At 43.2% G+C, this 14,917-nt stretch overlaps 1 protein-coding gene across 4 annotated transcripts in view; it reads right to left on the bottom strand.

The window, feature by feature from the left end:
- The window catches only part of DCC (DCC netrin 1 receptor), a 573,034-nt gene that overhangs the window by 158,723 nt on the left and 399,394 nt on the right, over positions 1-14,917 (bottom strand). For all 4 annotated transcript variants that reach the window (XM_030005494.1, XM_041121032.1, XM_030005495.1 and 1 more), the window contains exon 9: positions 9,277-9,431. In XM_030005494.1, the coding sequence (XP_029861354.1) occupies positions 9,277-9,431 (155 nt within the window). The remainder of the gene's footprint in view (positions 1-9,276; positions 9,432-14,917) is intronic.

Raw genomic sequence — 14,917 nt, 5'->3', positions numbered from 1 at the left:
CCGAAGCGGTTACGGCTGAGCACCTCGTACCCTGCCCCGGTAAGGCAGGACTAGTGACGGCAGCACCCAGGTCCCCAAGGGAAGCTGAGCGGGATGGGTGAACAAACGCCTCTGCGGCAAAGTGATGGGCTCGGATATCCCGCAGAGTCAACCCATACGGAAGGGGTCAACGGACCAGGCTGAATTGTTTAAATGATTTGGCACTTCCCAGGAATAGAAAGCTGGAGTGCATCCCTTCCTCAGCTGCAGAGGTTCAAGAGTCTGTCTTCTGTCTCAAGTCTAGTCCCTCCATTAAATTAGGAGAAATCATAGCACAAACGGCCTCCATCATAATTTAGGTCTCTAGACACGGCCATCCTACAAAGAAAACCTGTCTCTCTACAGAGATAGCTTTGTTTCTGATCAAAAGGTTTGAGAAGAGCTTTGTACCACTATTCAGTAAAATGTGGTGGCATCGGATCAGCTGGCGGCACTGGGCAGGTCTCTTCCCGGTGCCCAAATCAGGCTTGGTGAAGTTTATTTCATTTCCAGCTCATTACGAGTGCCCCAGTCGCCATTGTTTTAGGAAAGCTATAGGGAGACAAATACATCCCAGTGGTCTACGGCTCAGCAGAGATTTTTGGATGAATCTCAGCAAATCGACACGCCAGTGCTCTTGTCCAGAGAAAGATCAGACGGTGCCAAAGCCAACTGCCAAATCTGGCTGGTGAAACACTGCCCGGTGTCTCACCAACAGCGAGTGGAAAGGACGGCGGCATCGAAACGCTCCCTTGAGGGATGTAAGGGTGAAGGAAACGGACCCTAGTGCAAAAGAGCTTCCAACTGCAATGTCTTTCATACTGGTAAGGTGACATCTTCATCACTGTCATCTGCCTCTCAGTGCTTACCCACAGCCCGAACCGCCATCCCCTCTGCACGCAGGGTCAATCCTGCCTCGGCGAGGGGTGCCAAGGGTGGTCCGTCTGTCCTACACCGCTCCTGGCTGAGGGGCATCCAGGCAAGGGCCGCTGTGCCACTGCATTACTGTTTGCATCAGCGACCTATAAATATGGAGATTTCATGCAAATGGTGCAATGCCTTGATTTGCATAGCTGATTAAGATACGCTCATCTGTTCTGCAGTTTTCTTTTTTCAGGTAAAAGTGGTTTTAATTTTCTGCTCCTTCTCGGCAAGTCAGTCAAAGCAAGTATTTTACTTGGCATAATGGTGCCTTTGCATCTCAGCAAACCTGGAGCAGAATTACAACACACTTCTAGCCAGCAAAGCTTATTATTTATAAAAAGCAATGATTAGGTGACAAGCACTGAATTCTTCATATCAACCACCTCCATGAACCACTAAAAGGCAGGAGTGTGCGGCGTAGACAAGCCTCAGAAATGGAAAATTCCTCTTCTCGTTTAGAGCATTTGGTATATTTTCACTGAAGCAGATTATTTCTGGTAAACATGGTCTTCACAGACATCAAAACATTTGGAAAGAATAGTGACAACTTTTGCTTAGCAAGAAAAATGAAGCAAAGTAATTCCATAATGCTGAAACATCCAGTAATGTTATTTTCAAACTGCAGTATTCATTTTCTAAATAATTTTTAAATTACTTGCACCGATTTTGGTGTAAGCTTTTCACAAGTTTTACAACACTGGATGACAGAATGTAATGTATTGTTTCATTAAAGAAAAAAAAAAAAAAAAAAAGGAAAGCAATCAAGAATTGTTTTCGCTGTACTTCAAAATACAAGAGCCTCCAGCATCATCATTTCCTGTGAACCCCAAACCTCTGGTCTTTGCCCTACTCTTGCTATCCTCAACCCATATTTAAAGAGTCTGATGGAAAACATAAAATAGTTTTAAAGAAGAAGTAAGCAGAGCAGGAATGTTTTTAAGAAAATATACTATCACTATTCTTTCACAAGTAAATTTTAAGTTCATGGAAAACAGGCAGAGAACATTGTGAGGAGAGGAGAAGATCTGTTAAAAACAATAGGAAAAAATATATTTAATTTAACACTATTTAAAATCCCTGGGAAATACCTGGAAGGCCCCTCTCCCAGAGAAAAAGTGGCTCCCCGCAGCGGGATGTGCAGCAGGGATGTCCGTCAGACTGGCCAGGGCTCAGCAGATGGGAGGTTTCCCCTGCGTGTCGCAGCAAGACCACGCCAAGAGCGAGGGCTACGGCCGAGCTGGGGCTTGGTAGCAGGAAACAGGACCAGATCTGTCTCAGCATCTCACTCAGGCCAGCTCCGCTGGAGCCCCAGGAAATAAAACGCAACTGCTTTTACCGCTTTTGTTCTAACTCTCACCGAGGAGGCGGTAGCTGGTGCTGAGATTTTCAGAGACCTCTGAAAGAATATCTCAAAACCTCTCAGGAATGACGAGGGTCAGAGGTATTTTCAAGCCCAGCAAAGCCAAAGAATTTTTTAAAATTTTTTCTAGAAAGTATAAAAAGATGAGTATGTGTCTCAGAAGGGAAAGTCTTTCTGGTATAGTGCCAACCTCAGTAATCAAAAGGAAAACAACACTTGAGCCTGGCACTGATTGGCCACGTGTCGAACGTACCAGCAATTCTGCCCTACGCGAGAAGCCACAGAGATACCTACTCACAATTGCAAGAGGAAGGATTCAGTGTACACATCTGATACAGTACGTATTCCTCATCCTCGGGGTTTCTTCCTCTGTACAACAGAGGACACCAAGAAGGTCTCATAAAGGGGACGCAAAGGCATTTGAATTCTGTTTTAACTAGAGTATTTCATATAGCAATGCAACTTTCTGATGAGACTGACACTTTTCAAAGGAGGCAGAAGAGCTGGTCAGAAAAAAATTCAACAAAACCAAACCCCCGAAAGAAAAGACTCTGACTGCATTATTTTCGTTAATTAAGATGAATGATGAACAGCAAGCAATTTGTGGTTCTTTAAATTGAACCCAAGACAATTAGGAAATGAACAATTTTACTTTCTGGGTTTGATTTGTTTTTCACTTTAACTCTTAGTCTACCAAGGTGGTAACAAATTCTCCGGCTATCAATAAGCTGAATCTGCCCTCCTAACTCACAGAAAAGAAGAGCTTGCACAATGTCTTCAAAGGATTAAGATTCCAGCATGTCGTCACCACTGCGCCCATTTTGGAAACAAAGGGATGACGATGTACAGGAACGAAACACCTTGCTCAGTGTCATTGCGCGAGTCAGCTGGAAACTTCAACTTCAGAGAGCTTGTGGAGTTAGCACTGTCGATCAGTAAGAATTGAGTATTTCATCGGGTCCCCTTACAGCGTCAGAGGCACACGGCTGCAGAAGCAACAGAGCTGGGGCAGAAAGGCAATGGGGTGGCACCACCGCGGCGAGATGCGGGGTGGAAATGCACTCAGTGATGCAGACGATTTGGGAAGATGGAAATTTTTCAACTGAGTAAAATCACGATGGGTTTTATAGAAATACTGGAAGAACTGACCACACGCTCACCTGATCACTTTTTTTGCTGCTTGAACAGGAGGTGACAATCAATCTAAGCTTCAAGAAAGGTGTGCAGAATATTTTCCTCTCCTTTGCAACTTTTTTTCCACAGTCTCTAGGAAGCAGTACAAAATAAATTTCCATTTCTCTCTTACTTAATCCCTCCTCATTGTAAACGGCCTTTACAAAAGTCTTAATCAAGCTCCCCATGATGCACAGGGAACCATACATCCAGCAGGTAAGTGCAGATGGAGTCACTGAATCTGGCTTAAGGTACTGCATTTTGTTACACAAGAGAAACTAGAAATTCAATGGGAAACAGAAAGAAAAAAAGAAAAAAAAAAAGGCCATGGCACTAAAGCTAGCCAGAGTCTGAAGAATAAAACAGCATGAGGTGATCTTTAATCTCAATTATCAATGCTAACAGCCTTTATTAGCCAACCCTGACTCCAGTTTAAAAGTATCTAAAAAGCAACAAGCTGGCCCGACCGCCCCTGCGGCATGTACAGACCCAGCCCCGATACAGCAGAGGTGGCCGGGGCGCACAGGAGCTGGGAACGGGAGCGGGCAGATCGCTTGCCATGGGAAAATGGCTCAGATTCCCCACAAAATAAGATAAATTTCTGCTTGATTTGAAATTATACCTGGTGTAAAAACAAAAACACAGGAAACAAAAAGATAAAATTCCTACCGCAGATGTGTTCAGGGGATCTGAGTTCATATTTTCCATTGAGAAAATACAAATTAATTCCACAAGAGAACAGTAAGGATACCAGGGCCAGGGCAGACGCATTACCCAGACCCATGCTGGGGACACCACCAGTGTCCCATCCTGCTCCTGCAGCAACCTTCTGCAAAGTGAAGCACCTTCCAAGAGTTGAGACTGAAGCAACTCTTCTCTCTCAAGAAAAAGACAAAAAAAACCCCCAAAAATACCAGGAAAGAAAAAGTGGATGGGAAGCCAAAAGCAGGACAGAAAACCAGACATCACCATCTTTCCCTTTAGGTCTGCCCAACTTTTAGAAAGGAAGATACATTTCATTAAAATTTAAAGCAATTGAAAACCTCCCCCCCCCGCCAATGCTCCACATAAATTACTCATAAAATTAAAGAACCATGCAAGAATGGCATAAAGTTACCCCAGGGTGTATTTTACTGAGCCATTATGGAAGAATACACACAAATGAGGAGGATATTAATGACTCCACAGAACACATTTTTCAGTACTGCTTCACCCTTTCATCAAATGACAAGAAAAATTCACTACCGAGGCACTATACCGGAGATGCTTATGTTTTCTGCCTGCCCCAGCTCTCTCTTAGAGATTGATGAATGTATGAAATATATATAAATACCCCTGCACCTTGCAAAACGGACACTGTCCAAACCCAAAGTGGTCATTCATTATTCTGGGGATCTTTCTGTACACACAAAATTTGGCAGAGTGAGAATGCAGACTCAGACTGAGACTTTTCTCTACTTTAAAAAAATATATGTGATGCTGTTGTAAACAGATGGATGGAGAGCAGGCGCGCCATGTCCTCAGTTCATCACTGTGACAGCCGATGCAGGACAGGCTGCAGCAGAGAAGGCTCCTGATGGAGCCCATGGCTCCCTCATTAGATGGGATTAGCTGCAGGTCTGTTAAAAACTAGTAATTTTTCTTACATCAGTACATGATGGAAAGGGAAATCCCTGCCACGAAGGATATCGTTTAAGCAGCATGGATAGACCTATACCTGGGCGTGAGGAAGGAGAGAGGAAAAGTCATAGACTCAACGAATAGCCCAAGTTGGAAGGGACCTCGGAAGACCACCTGGTCCAACCTCGTGTCAACATTGCTTATTTATACTCTCTCGATGGAGAAACCAAGAGGCTTCAATGATCTGCCCAAAGCCACAGAGCCTCGGCTCCAGCCCTCCCAATTTCTTAAACACGAGCTCAGCTTTTTCTCCGCCGAGATCCATGGCCATTTTGCACTGGAGAAAGGGGATTCTCATCTCCCTGTTCCCAAAATCCTGATCAAACCCACGTTGGTGGGAGGTCTGTGCCTGCCCAAACTCATTGCAGGGCTCTCATTTCAGCAGGACCCTGACTATCATGAGATCATTTAGCATCATTTATAACGACAGCGTTATCATCATTGTGACTGAAACCGGTACCCAAAATAGCTGAGTAGGAGCAAAGGCGGCACCAGTGCCCTCTGAACTACTCAGCACCCGACAGTGGCAGGGTCCAGCCCCGCTTGGGGACCCTCGCCAGCCCTGAGAGGTGACGATCTGGCACTGTCTCTGCACCGGTGTCTAAAATGGATGGGTCCGATACAAGTCTTCAGAAAATTCAATTACTCCAGCACATGTTTATTCTGCAAACTTAATTTGCCCAGATCAACATATATGGAATGATTATTGCTTGATAAAATTGTCATCTTTGTGGGCTTTAAAGACATCCCTGCCTTCCCTTGCTTTTCCATGTGAAATTTCATTGCATTAATTTTAATGGCCTTTTAATTTTCTATGTGGTTTTGACATTTGTAGAAGAAATGTATGTTAAAAGAGATTGCAGTTGCAATTTTGTCTATGTCTTTTTAACATTTCCTGTGCAACAACTTCAAAGAATATTGTCTCCACTGAAAAACTTGTAGCCAAAAAAAGCCGCCACCGAACCCCAAAACTTTAACAGCTTCTGGTGGACTTGCTTTAATGCAGTATTGATGGCAGTTTTTGCTGCTACTTGTCTTAGCAAGAAAATTCAGGTGCAGCCAGTCAGTGATTAAAAAAAAAAAAAAAAAAAAAAAGACAAAGGGACTGATTTCTGAGGTTACATGCACCAGCCTCTAAGGGGAATTGAAAGTAATTACAAAAGCATGGATCTTGGTGACCAAAGTCACCCAAGCCTCCTATGCAAGTAAGATCACCCTCTAGCTGCTGCAAAATGTCCCACTTTCTCCATAAACCCACCCCAAATCCCTGTATTTCTGTTTCAGAATTTCCATTTTCAGGACATTGGGGTGAGGAGCACAGCTCCTCCCGGCGGCTCCCCACCTCAGGGACAACCACGGGGGGTCACAGATTTGCTCCTCGCAGCACAGCACAGGAGGGGAGAGACATATGGGGACACAGCTGGGCTTCTCTTAAGTAGGTATAATAATACTTCCCTACCTCAGAAGGATACAGTAATTAATTATTCCTTATAAAGCCCTTAAAGATGCTCGGGTAGAAGTTGAGATGTCAGTGCACACTAAATTGATTTCACTGAAAGGGAGGTGATAAGAGGCGACTTTATGAGGCTGGAGTGATGCCGTCAAGTTTCTTTGGGGCACACCAACATGCCTTCCTATTCATCTCCTCTTCCACCAACTAATACACACATCAGGGAGACACAGATTTATTAGGAAACTGGTTTTAATTCATAAGGGCTGTGAAAAGAAGTGAGCTGGTCCCACAGCAGGGAACAGCTTTTAAAGCTCGGATGGACAATTTCAATCCTCCTTGCGAGAATAGATGTGTTCCTTTATTCTCTACTACCAAGCTGCTTTAACAGCATCTTGAGGAGCCAAAATAATAACTCACAAAGTCTCCACATGTGGCATGAAAAGATTAGACATGGCTTAAGCAAGCAGGGATTTAAATCTGGACTGATAATACTGTAGTGAAATTATATACCATAAAGGCAGAGAAAAAGGGGTTGTAGTTTACCAAAAAAAAAAAAAGAAGAGAGGAGTGTTAATCTGGGGACAGAAACCTTCATATAAATCCAGCCCATATATTCTGGATGATTATTTCAAAAAGCTGGAACTTGTTCTGTTGATCTTTTAAACTGATTACTGAGCAAATGTATGCACTTTTAGAAACAGGCACTGACAGACATGAATTTCAGATGTCCTTTTTCATCAGCTTTTTCTTCCTTAACAATGCCAGATTGCATAATACTTCTGCTATTTTCAAATAATGTGGAAATTCAATCTATGTGCAGCCACGTAATTTATTGTACAATACTTACAGCATGTTCTAAAAGACAGCCACATAGAGGCTGACTGCCTCCCAGGACCAGAGAGACTTGTTTCAAAATGATAAGATAATTTGGTCAACAGTAAAAAGTGAAAAGAAAAAATGGAAAGCAATATTTTCTCCATGCTCAAATTTGACACTTCAGAGAAATCTTCGAGTTATTAAACAGGAAAGATATTCCAAATGTCTATGCTGCACATTAAACAGAGCTGGTAACTCCGTGCCGTGGCAGCTTCAGGCGGTAACAGCAGGGGGTAGCGGTGCCTGCTTTTCACTGGGGCTTTGCTGGGGAAAGGCATTTTCCTGACTGGAATGCTATTTTACTTCTGTAAATATATATATATAAATATATATATATATATAAAATACAAACATACACAGAAATGTGCATACGCACATTTGTGCCTGCATGTCTAAGCAGAGATAAATTACTAATAGATAAATGATGCTGATAGTTAGTTACTTAATACCTTACTTTCAAAAGGTTCAGATCCATAAACTGACTTCCAAGAATTTTTTCCCCAAAAAGGGCTGGGATACAACCTTGCTTATTTTTTGCACGTGGCAGTTGCATAACTGCAAATAAGTGCAGTAAGTGGCAGAGCAACCTCAGAGGAGGAATTGAAGATGTATCTAAAATGCAAGGCCATCCAGAAAAACAGAAAGCGACGTATCTCAGGTGATATTTCACTAACATCACTACTCTTGGGAGTCTGGGAATTGATGACAGGGAGTAAAATTCACATTTCGTGATAAACAAAGCTATAGCCACAAAATCTCAGAATAACATCAGTTGAAAGGTCCCTTTTCCCCTTGTTCGCACCATCCCTTGCCTGGCCAGGGGACACAGCACGTGTTCTCACTGGCCCTAACAGACACCTTTCCTGGGGCTCAGCTTAGCCGTAAAAGGAACCGAACGGTTCAAAAGCCACCTAAAGCCACCTCCGGAGGCTCGCCTTATCACAGGATTTGCTTCCAAGCTCTTCTTCTCCTCCACCCCCCGTGGAGAGCCATTCCCACCTCCTCTACCTGCTCCCAGCAACAAGTCACCTGCGGCAATGAATCAAAAAAACACATTTCAGGGCTTTCCAGCACAGCTGTTATCTTCACATAACAAGGGGTTTTCAGACAAATACTGCCTTTCAGTTAAATTTCTGTACATGGCAACGTGTGACGATGTAGGACAGTTTCTGTTAAGCGTTAGATTTCCCACCTTATTACAGAGGGAGAGTGTATTCTGGCAGGGACTTACTGACAGAGCGTTAAAACAGCTGAGCATCCCACCATCACCCCTACGGTTCACCAAAGCAGTCCAGCACACATCAATATGAGGCACAGCACCCATCCCTGTGCTCAGAACTAGACACCAACCCCATTTTTACGGCCAATTCTTCTCAAGAATTAATTTTGCCATGGAAGAGCTCAAATGGTGTTTCAATCCTCTCTCTGCAAAAGGCCCCCTTGGACCTTCCAAGTGAGAAAAACTGCAATAGCACAAACTCAACCAGAAGAAATTTCTCTTCTTTCTGGAGACCAGATGTGTGCCAATACTTACAATAAAATGAGACATACAGAAAGAGAAAAGTGTTTACTGAAAGGTTGCACCTGCTCCAAAGATTTATAAAACACAGTTACTGCTAAACGTAAACAAATAGAAAATATTTCCTTTTCAACAAAAATAAGCCAAAACGTTTACTCTAGTGGAAAGTTTTTGTATCTTTCAGTAAGTTTGTCATGTTTCCTTGTTAAAACCCAACTCCTTAGGAACCGTTGCTCCCACCCACGCCAAGACCCCGTTCCTGCACACACTCACGCTCCGGCTGCGTGGCGACCTTGACGGGCTGCGAGCTCTCTCCTGGTCCCCACTCGTTGTATGCCACCACTCGGAAGGTGTAGGTCTCCTCCGGTTTCAGGTTGCCCACGGTAAGTTGAAGTGTCCCAGACTGAGATGTGTTGACTGCCCGTTCCCTAAAAAAAAAAAAACCAAACAAAAAAAAAACCACCAAAAAAACCCATTTGAAAATGCATTTGGATCTTAAAGCATTACTTATTTATGCAGTTGGTAGCCTGCAAGGTATGATTACTTATCAAACTTCAGTTTGAGGCTTGTTCGTCTATAGGGGGTTTTTTTGATTTTTACTTTAAAAAGCCTAATTCAAGTAATGGGGCCCACTGGGAATGCTGCAAGTGCTACAAAAAAAGACTTGTATTTTAACGCTTCGTAAGGTACATAGTATATTGGTTCTTTGCCTTTCTTAATATAACAAAAAAGGAAAATTGATGGAAAGAAATCACTATTCAATACAGGAACACATCTCTGATACAGGAAGCGAGGTGCATATTGGTCTGTAAACATCCAGCTAACAGAAACTGGGTTTGGATTGCCCTGCAAATCCAGCCCTCGTCAGTGCTCCTTTTTGCAGCTGTACCTGCAAAACCACCACCGCCACCCATTCTTTCACAGGCAAAGGGACCAGGCGGAATTTTTTCTGCGATGGGGCTACCACCCACCATTTCGGAGGTCTCAAATGAAACCCCACTTGTGGAGTTTGCACTGTGCTCCCCCTTGGCAAGGCGAGCTGTCCAGGGACAGCCTTCTCCTGGCGCAGAAGGATGGTCAGACACCAGCCCACGTTGGCAAACTTGGCCGGCGGCTCCGGGGAAGCTGGTGCATGGGGCCAGGCAGGTACTTCTCCTCCTGAGCTGTGACACCGAGCCCACCTCTTGTCCAGCACTAAATTAGTTTCAAGAAACACTGCGGCTCACTATTGCCTGCATCAGCCAGCTTTCTATTTCTGCCCAACCTGGCCAGGAGTTTGCTATCACGAGCCATGGCAAAAAATGCGATTGATACTCCTCCACCAGCTGCTCCCGGTGGCGAGTCCCAGAGTAACTGGCCGGTGGTGGTCCCCAGAGTAAAGGTACAGCCCAGACATTGGGAGGTGGCGGTCCCTGGCCAGGGAGAGGCGCGGGACATCATCCTCCCATCGGGGCAAGAGCCATGTAATTTTTCCTGGCACCAGGAGCACCCAGAGCTGAAGGGGTATCTGCGTCCTAGCACGGGTCAAGCAAAGCTCTGCCCAGCTGGGGCTTTGTGCTGCCCGGGGAGAGAAACGATTGGTGAGAAAGAGACAGACCTAGAGTCATTAACGTGGGATTATCCGGGAAAAACACAGTCCCTAAACAGTAAAGCAGGGTTTAAATTGGATGAAATCACAGTCATTTCATGGACAATCTGCAAACAGAAGTAGGTAAAATTGCTTTTGTAACTGATTTATTATGGGTGGCGTGCCTCGCTCCTCTCCTTTACTAGAAGCCCTCTGAAAAGTTAACAACAACAAAAAGGTAGATTTCATGCTGCAGAAAAAAAATCATTTAAGACCAAATCAACTAATTGTCAAACTTTGTGTAGGCTGCTGTGGTTCTCTGGGCTGCAATAGGCATAGCAGCAATTCAGAGAACAGAGATTATTGTTCCTTTGGGGAATGTTCCCTCAAAATGAAATTTCTCATACCAGAGAACAGCCCTGTCCTCTGAGCGCCAGGCTCCACCAGCGCTCCGAGGACTGACTGAATAAAGCTTGGGTGAACGTTCCCTGGGGATAAACAGTCGGATCGTCCCTTAGCAGAGACGACGGGAGTTTAGACGGGAGTTTAACGCTTCTATTCCAGCAGAAAGGCTTTCTGTTGCGCTTGATAACGTGAAAGGAGAGCTGCGGACGGCTGCTGCTCCCCGACGAGGATGCTGGCAGGCAGAGCCTTTGCTCTTTCTAACCGGGCAAGCTGAGCTGTGCTTGACCAACTCACCTAATTTTATTCTCTTGCCTCTTATCTCTGGTTTCTGTTTGCATTAAAAATGGCTCCAATGGATTTGTAACCAACTGTTGGACTCTGAAAGCAGCGGTAGAACCGGGGGGCCAGATGGCCCGTAACATCTGAACTGAACAGCTACGATATTTCCATAAACCCCTTAAGATGCAGGAACCCACAGAAGTAAGAGAGAAAAAAAATATACCCAGTGACTTCCCACCTGCAGGATGACAGCACTGTCAGCAACTGTCTCTCATTGTATACATCTTTTTTGTTAACAGCAAAGATGCAATAAGACCACCTTTCAATACCAAAATAGCAGTAAAGAAGCAAGAGAAGAAAAAGGAGATGAAGCGATAGAAGAAAACTCCAGTCAGATATCTGTTTTAATAGTTCTCTGCCACAGTGGTACCGGTGGTGATACATGTATGCAAGTCTGGAAAGGTGGAATGGTTTGTGGCATTCTTTCAGTAAGTCTTTCCCCATTATTTAGTAAGAAAAAAGAAAAAAAAAAACCCATACACATATCTGGTGCCCTCAGCACTCACGTTGCCATTGAGTGACTTCCTGAGCCGAACCAAATCTGCGTTTTAGACTACAGGGGCTGAACCAGCACAACTCTCTCATCTTGCGTAGTTTGGGACGTAGGTATGAAGTGCTATGATGAGGAGTGCAATCCTGACACAGCCCATTCTGTACCTGATGCTGAGGTTGCAGAGCAACAGAAAAAAATCCAGCCCTGCCACAGAGGCACGAGGAGACCCAGGACTGTTGTTCCTCTTCTCAGATCTGCATTTGCTGCATCACATCCCAGCCTTGGCCATTTGGAAACATCCAAGCAAGCGCTTTGATTAGACTGACGCGCTCATCTTCAAATGCAATCTCAGCAGCTTCAGTGTTCACCTTCCATTGGATTTCAGTGGTGATACTAAAGCCCAGGACACTTCTCTGTGCAAACCAGGAGCTGTATAACCACCCAAGTACATCAGGAACCAGGACAGAAGTATCTGGTTATTCTCCTGGCATAGGTTTCTGGAATTTCAGCAGGTTTCTGGAATTTCAGCACCCAGATGATCACAGACACCCAAATGGGTCCGTCTCCCTCAAACTGTCAAATCTCTGACTCCACTGATTTTGGTTTCTGTGGCAATGTAATTGAGCCATGAGAAAAAATTATCCCTTTTGTTTAAATGGGCCACCTGCCACTGGCAGTGACGTCTTCTATGACGCCTTAAACCCTCCAGCTAGCAAGGAGAAAAAACTCCCTGAGAATACAACAGCACTACCCTTGTCTTTGTAAAATAGATGTCTAAACCAGGTCCGATGGGTTCCGTAAAACACGTGGCTGTCCTTCTCCCTTGAGCTCCAGCGACCTGCCCCGCTGGCACGCGCTCAGGCTGAAAGTAGGCGAGATGAGTGGCACCCACATAACAAAAGTCCATCGTGTGCTCCTGCTTACCAGCGAGGGGTTAACGCGTTACAGATGCTACAGCAATGCAGGAATCATCTCAAAAGCACCAAACACCCTTGAATCAGGCACCTTTACATTTGGGGTTTTCTTTTTCAGACCCATCTTGGCCATAAATTACAGTCTAAAAATAAAAGACCTTGACTAAAGTCATCCACTTTCTTGTAAAATGGAGGCTTCGACATGTAATTTCCAGTGACTGAAGATCATGTTACATTACGGTATCAGCATGTAAAAAAAGATAATTACAGTTCCCATATATCTCTTAGGTGTGTAACAAATGCTTTTATAATGTTTCAAACACCTAATTAGTTACTTCAAGTAAGACAAGTCATGTTAATGCTCCTTGCTGTGAAATGAATACTATTAATTTTAAAATGGACGGACTTTTATTACCTTGAGTTCTTTTTTTATCTCCCATTATCATTCTCCCACAAAATAACATAAAGTCCTTGATTATCATAAGCAAACCTCAAAACTAATGTAAATAGATCATCTGGGAATGATATTTTAGAACTTCAGCTGAATTCTGAAGATAGACTTTAATCAAATATAAGTTTTTGTATTCAATTAAGTGGTCCCTTGATTCATTTCTTCAGTAGGCAACATGCAGGAAGCTAAACTGGGAGATCTATTAGCTTGTTGTGACTATCTATGCATTTATTAATTTGTTACTGAAAACAAGTTCTAGCGCATGTTCAACTAAAAATAAAACTGGTCCCAATCTTGCAAAAGAGTCCTTCGTCAAAGGGTTTTACGTTCAGCTGTAATTCTGCTGATTTCCAGGGTCATTTTCTTCTTTTTTTCTTTTAAGATCAAAGCATTTAATTTCATTTATTGGGAAAAATGGTTGCTAACAGTCAGTTAAAAAAGAAGGATAACTACAAATCAGGACCCACTATTTAAGCCAACTTGACATTTCAAAGGTTGCAATCAAAAACTGAACAGTATTTTTGGGCTTTGCGTCTCATCTAAAATGCTAAACAAATATATTACCATAAAATATTTCTCATTATTTATAAATAAACATAGTGATTTTTTTATTGTAAATTAAATTTTAAATATAGTGACGCAAATTCTCACCAGGAAGGCAGAATTCATTTAAAACTATGCACAGGTAATTAAATATGTCTTGAGACTACATTTGAGGCATTATTTTTTGGTTTAGAGGTAGATGAGAAGCAAATCAGTGAAAATAAACAATGTCTTTTTCTTTGTGGTGACTAATATGCTACCGCATAAATATCAAATGCCTGCGTGAATCAATGCTTGCTCATTGAGAAGCAAACCAGCAGAGACAGAGGAAAAGAGGGAACAAACAGTGAGGCTGAGAGCAAACCTGAATATCAAAATCAGATCAAAATTTGAACCTGCCTGTGGATTGAAATATCGAATCCGGCCCACGTTGCAAACGCTCAGAACAAAAAATTGCTACTTTGAATCAGTTTGCAATTAAACGTGAACAACACCCAGATACAAATGCTGTTGGTTCGGAAGGGCTTTAAAGATGGAAATGGATCCAATGCTTCCCACCTGAAGACCACCTCTAGCTAAAAAAAAATAACAATTAATTAAAATTAAAGTTTCAACAGCACATGGATGTAAGAGATGCCGGAGCATCAGCAGCAGATCTCACAGCACCCAAGGACAGCCCCGTTCCCAAGAGCTCACCATCTGGGCAGTATCCCAGCAGTAAAATGGGAAAGAAATCAAAGAGGCAGAGATTTACCCGTTACATTGGTAAACTCTGCATTTTTAATCCTTCGGATGACCTTTTACTTGCATATAAAATAGGGGGTTTTTTTCAGTGAGCTTATAACATCAAATGAAACCTAAATGAGCTCCTTTCTCTTCTGGGACACTTCTCCTGCGAGGCAGGATGGATTTTTATGGTCTTTGTGTGTGTGCACATGTCTATACCTTGAAGAGTGATATCCACTTAAATGCATGCATTATGTTCTACTGTTATATTCCACTATATTTTAACAGAAAATAAGCACAATCAAATGTATGCTACAAGTTACATATCTACTAACAGATCCTATACATGAAATCCGCTATTTCTGCTTGTTTTTTCGTCAACAGTCTGCTCTTATCAGCAAATGTTATAGAATATCTCACTTTTAAACCTGAACTTTTACCTCAACCAGAAACTTCCCTAGCTGCAGGTATATTGG

Source organism: Aquila chrysaetos, chromosome Z (assembly GCF_900496995.4).
Source record: "Aquila chrysaetos chrysaetos chromosome Z, bAquChr1.4, whole genome shotgun sequence".
Lineage (NCBI taxonomy): Eukaryota > Metazoa > Chordata > Aves > Accipitriformes > Accipitridae > Aquila > Aquila chrysaetos.
Note: the sequence above shows the minus strand (reverse complement) of the source record. Positions and strands in the feature narration are given on the sequence as shown.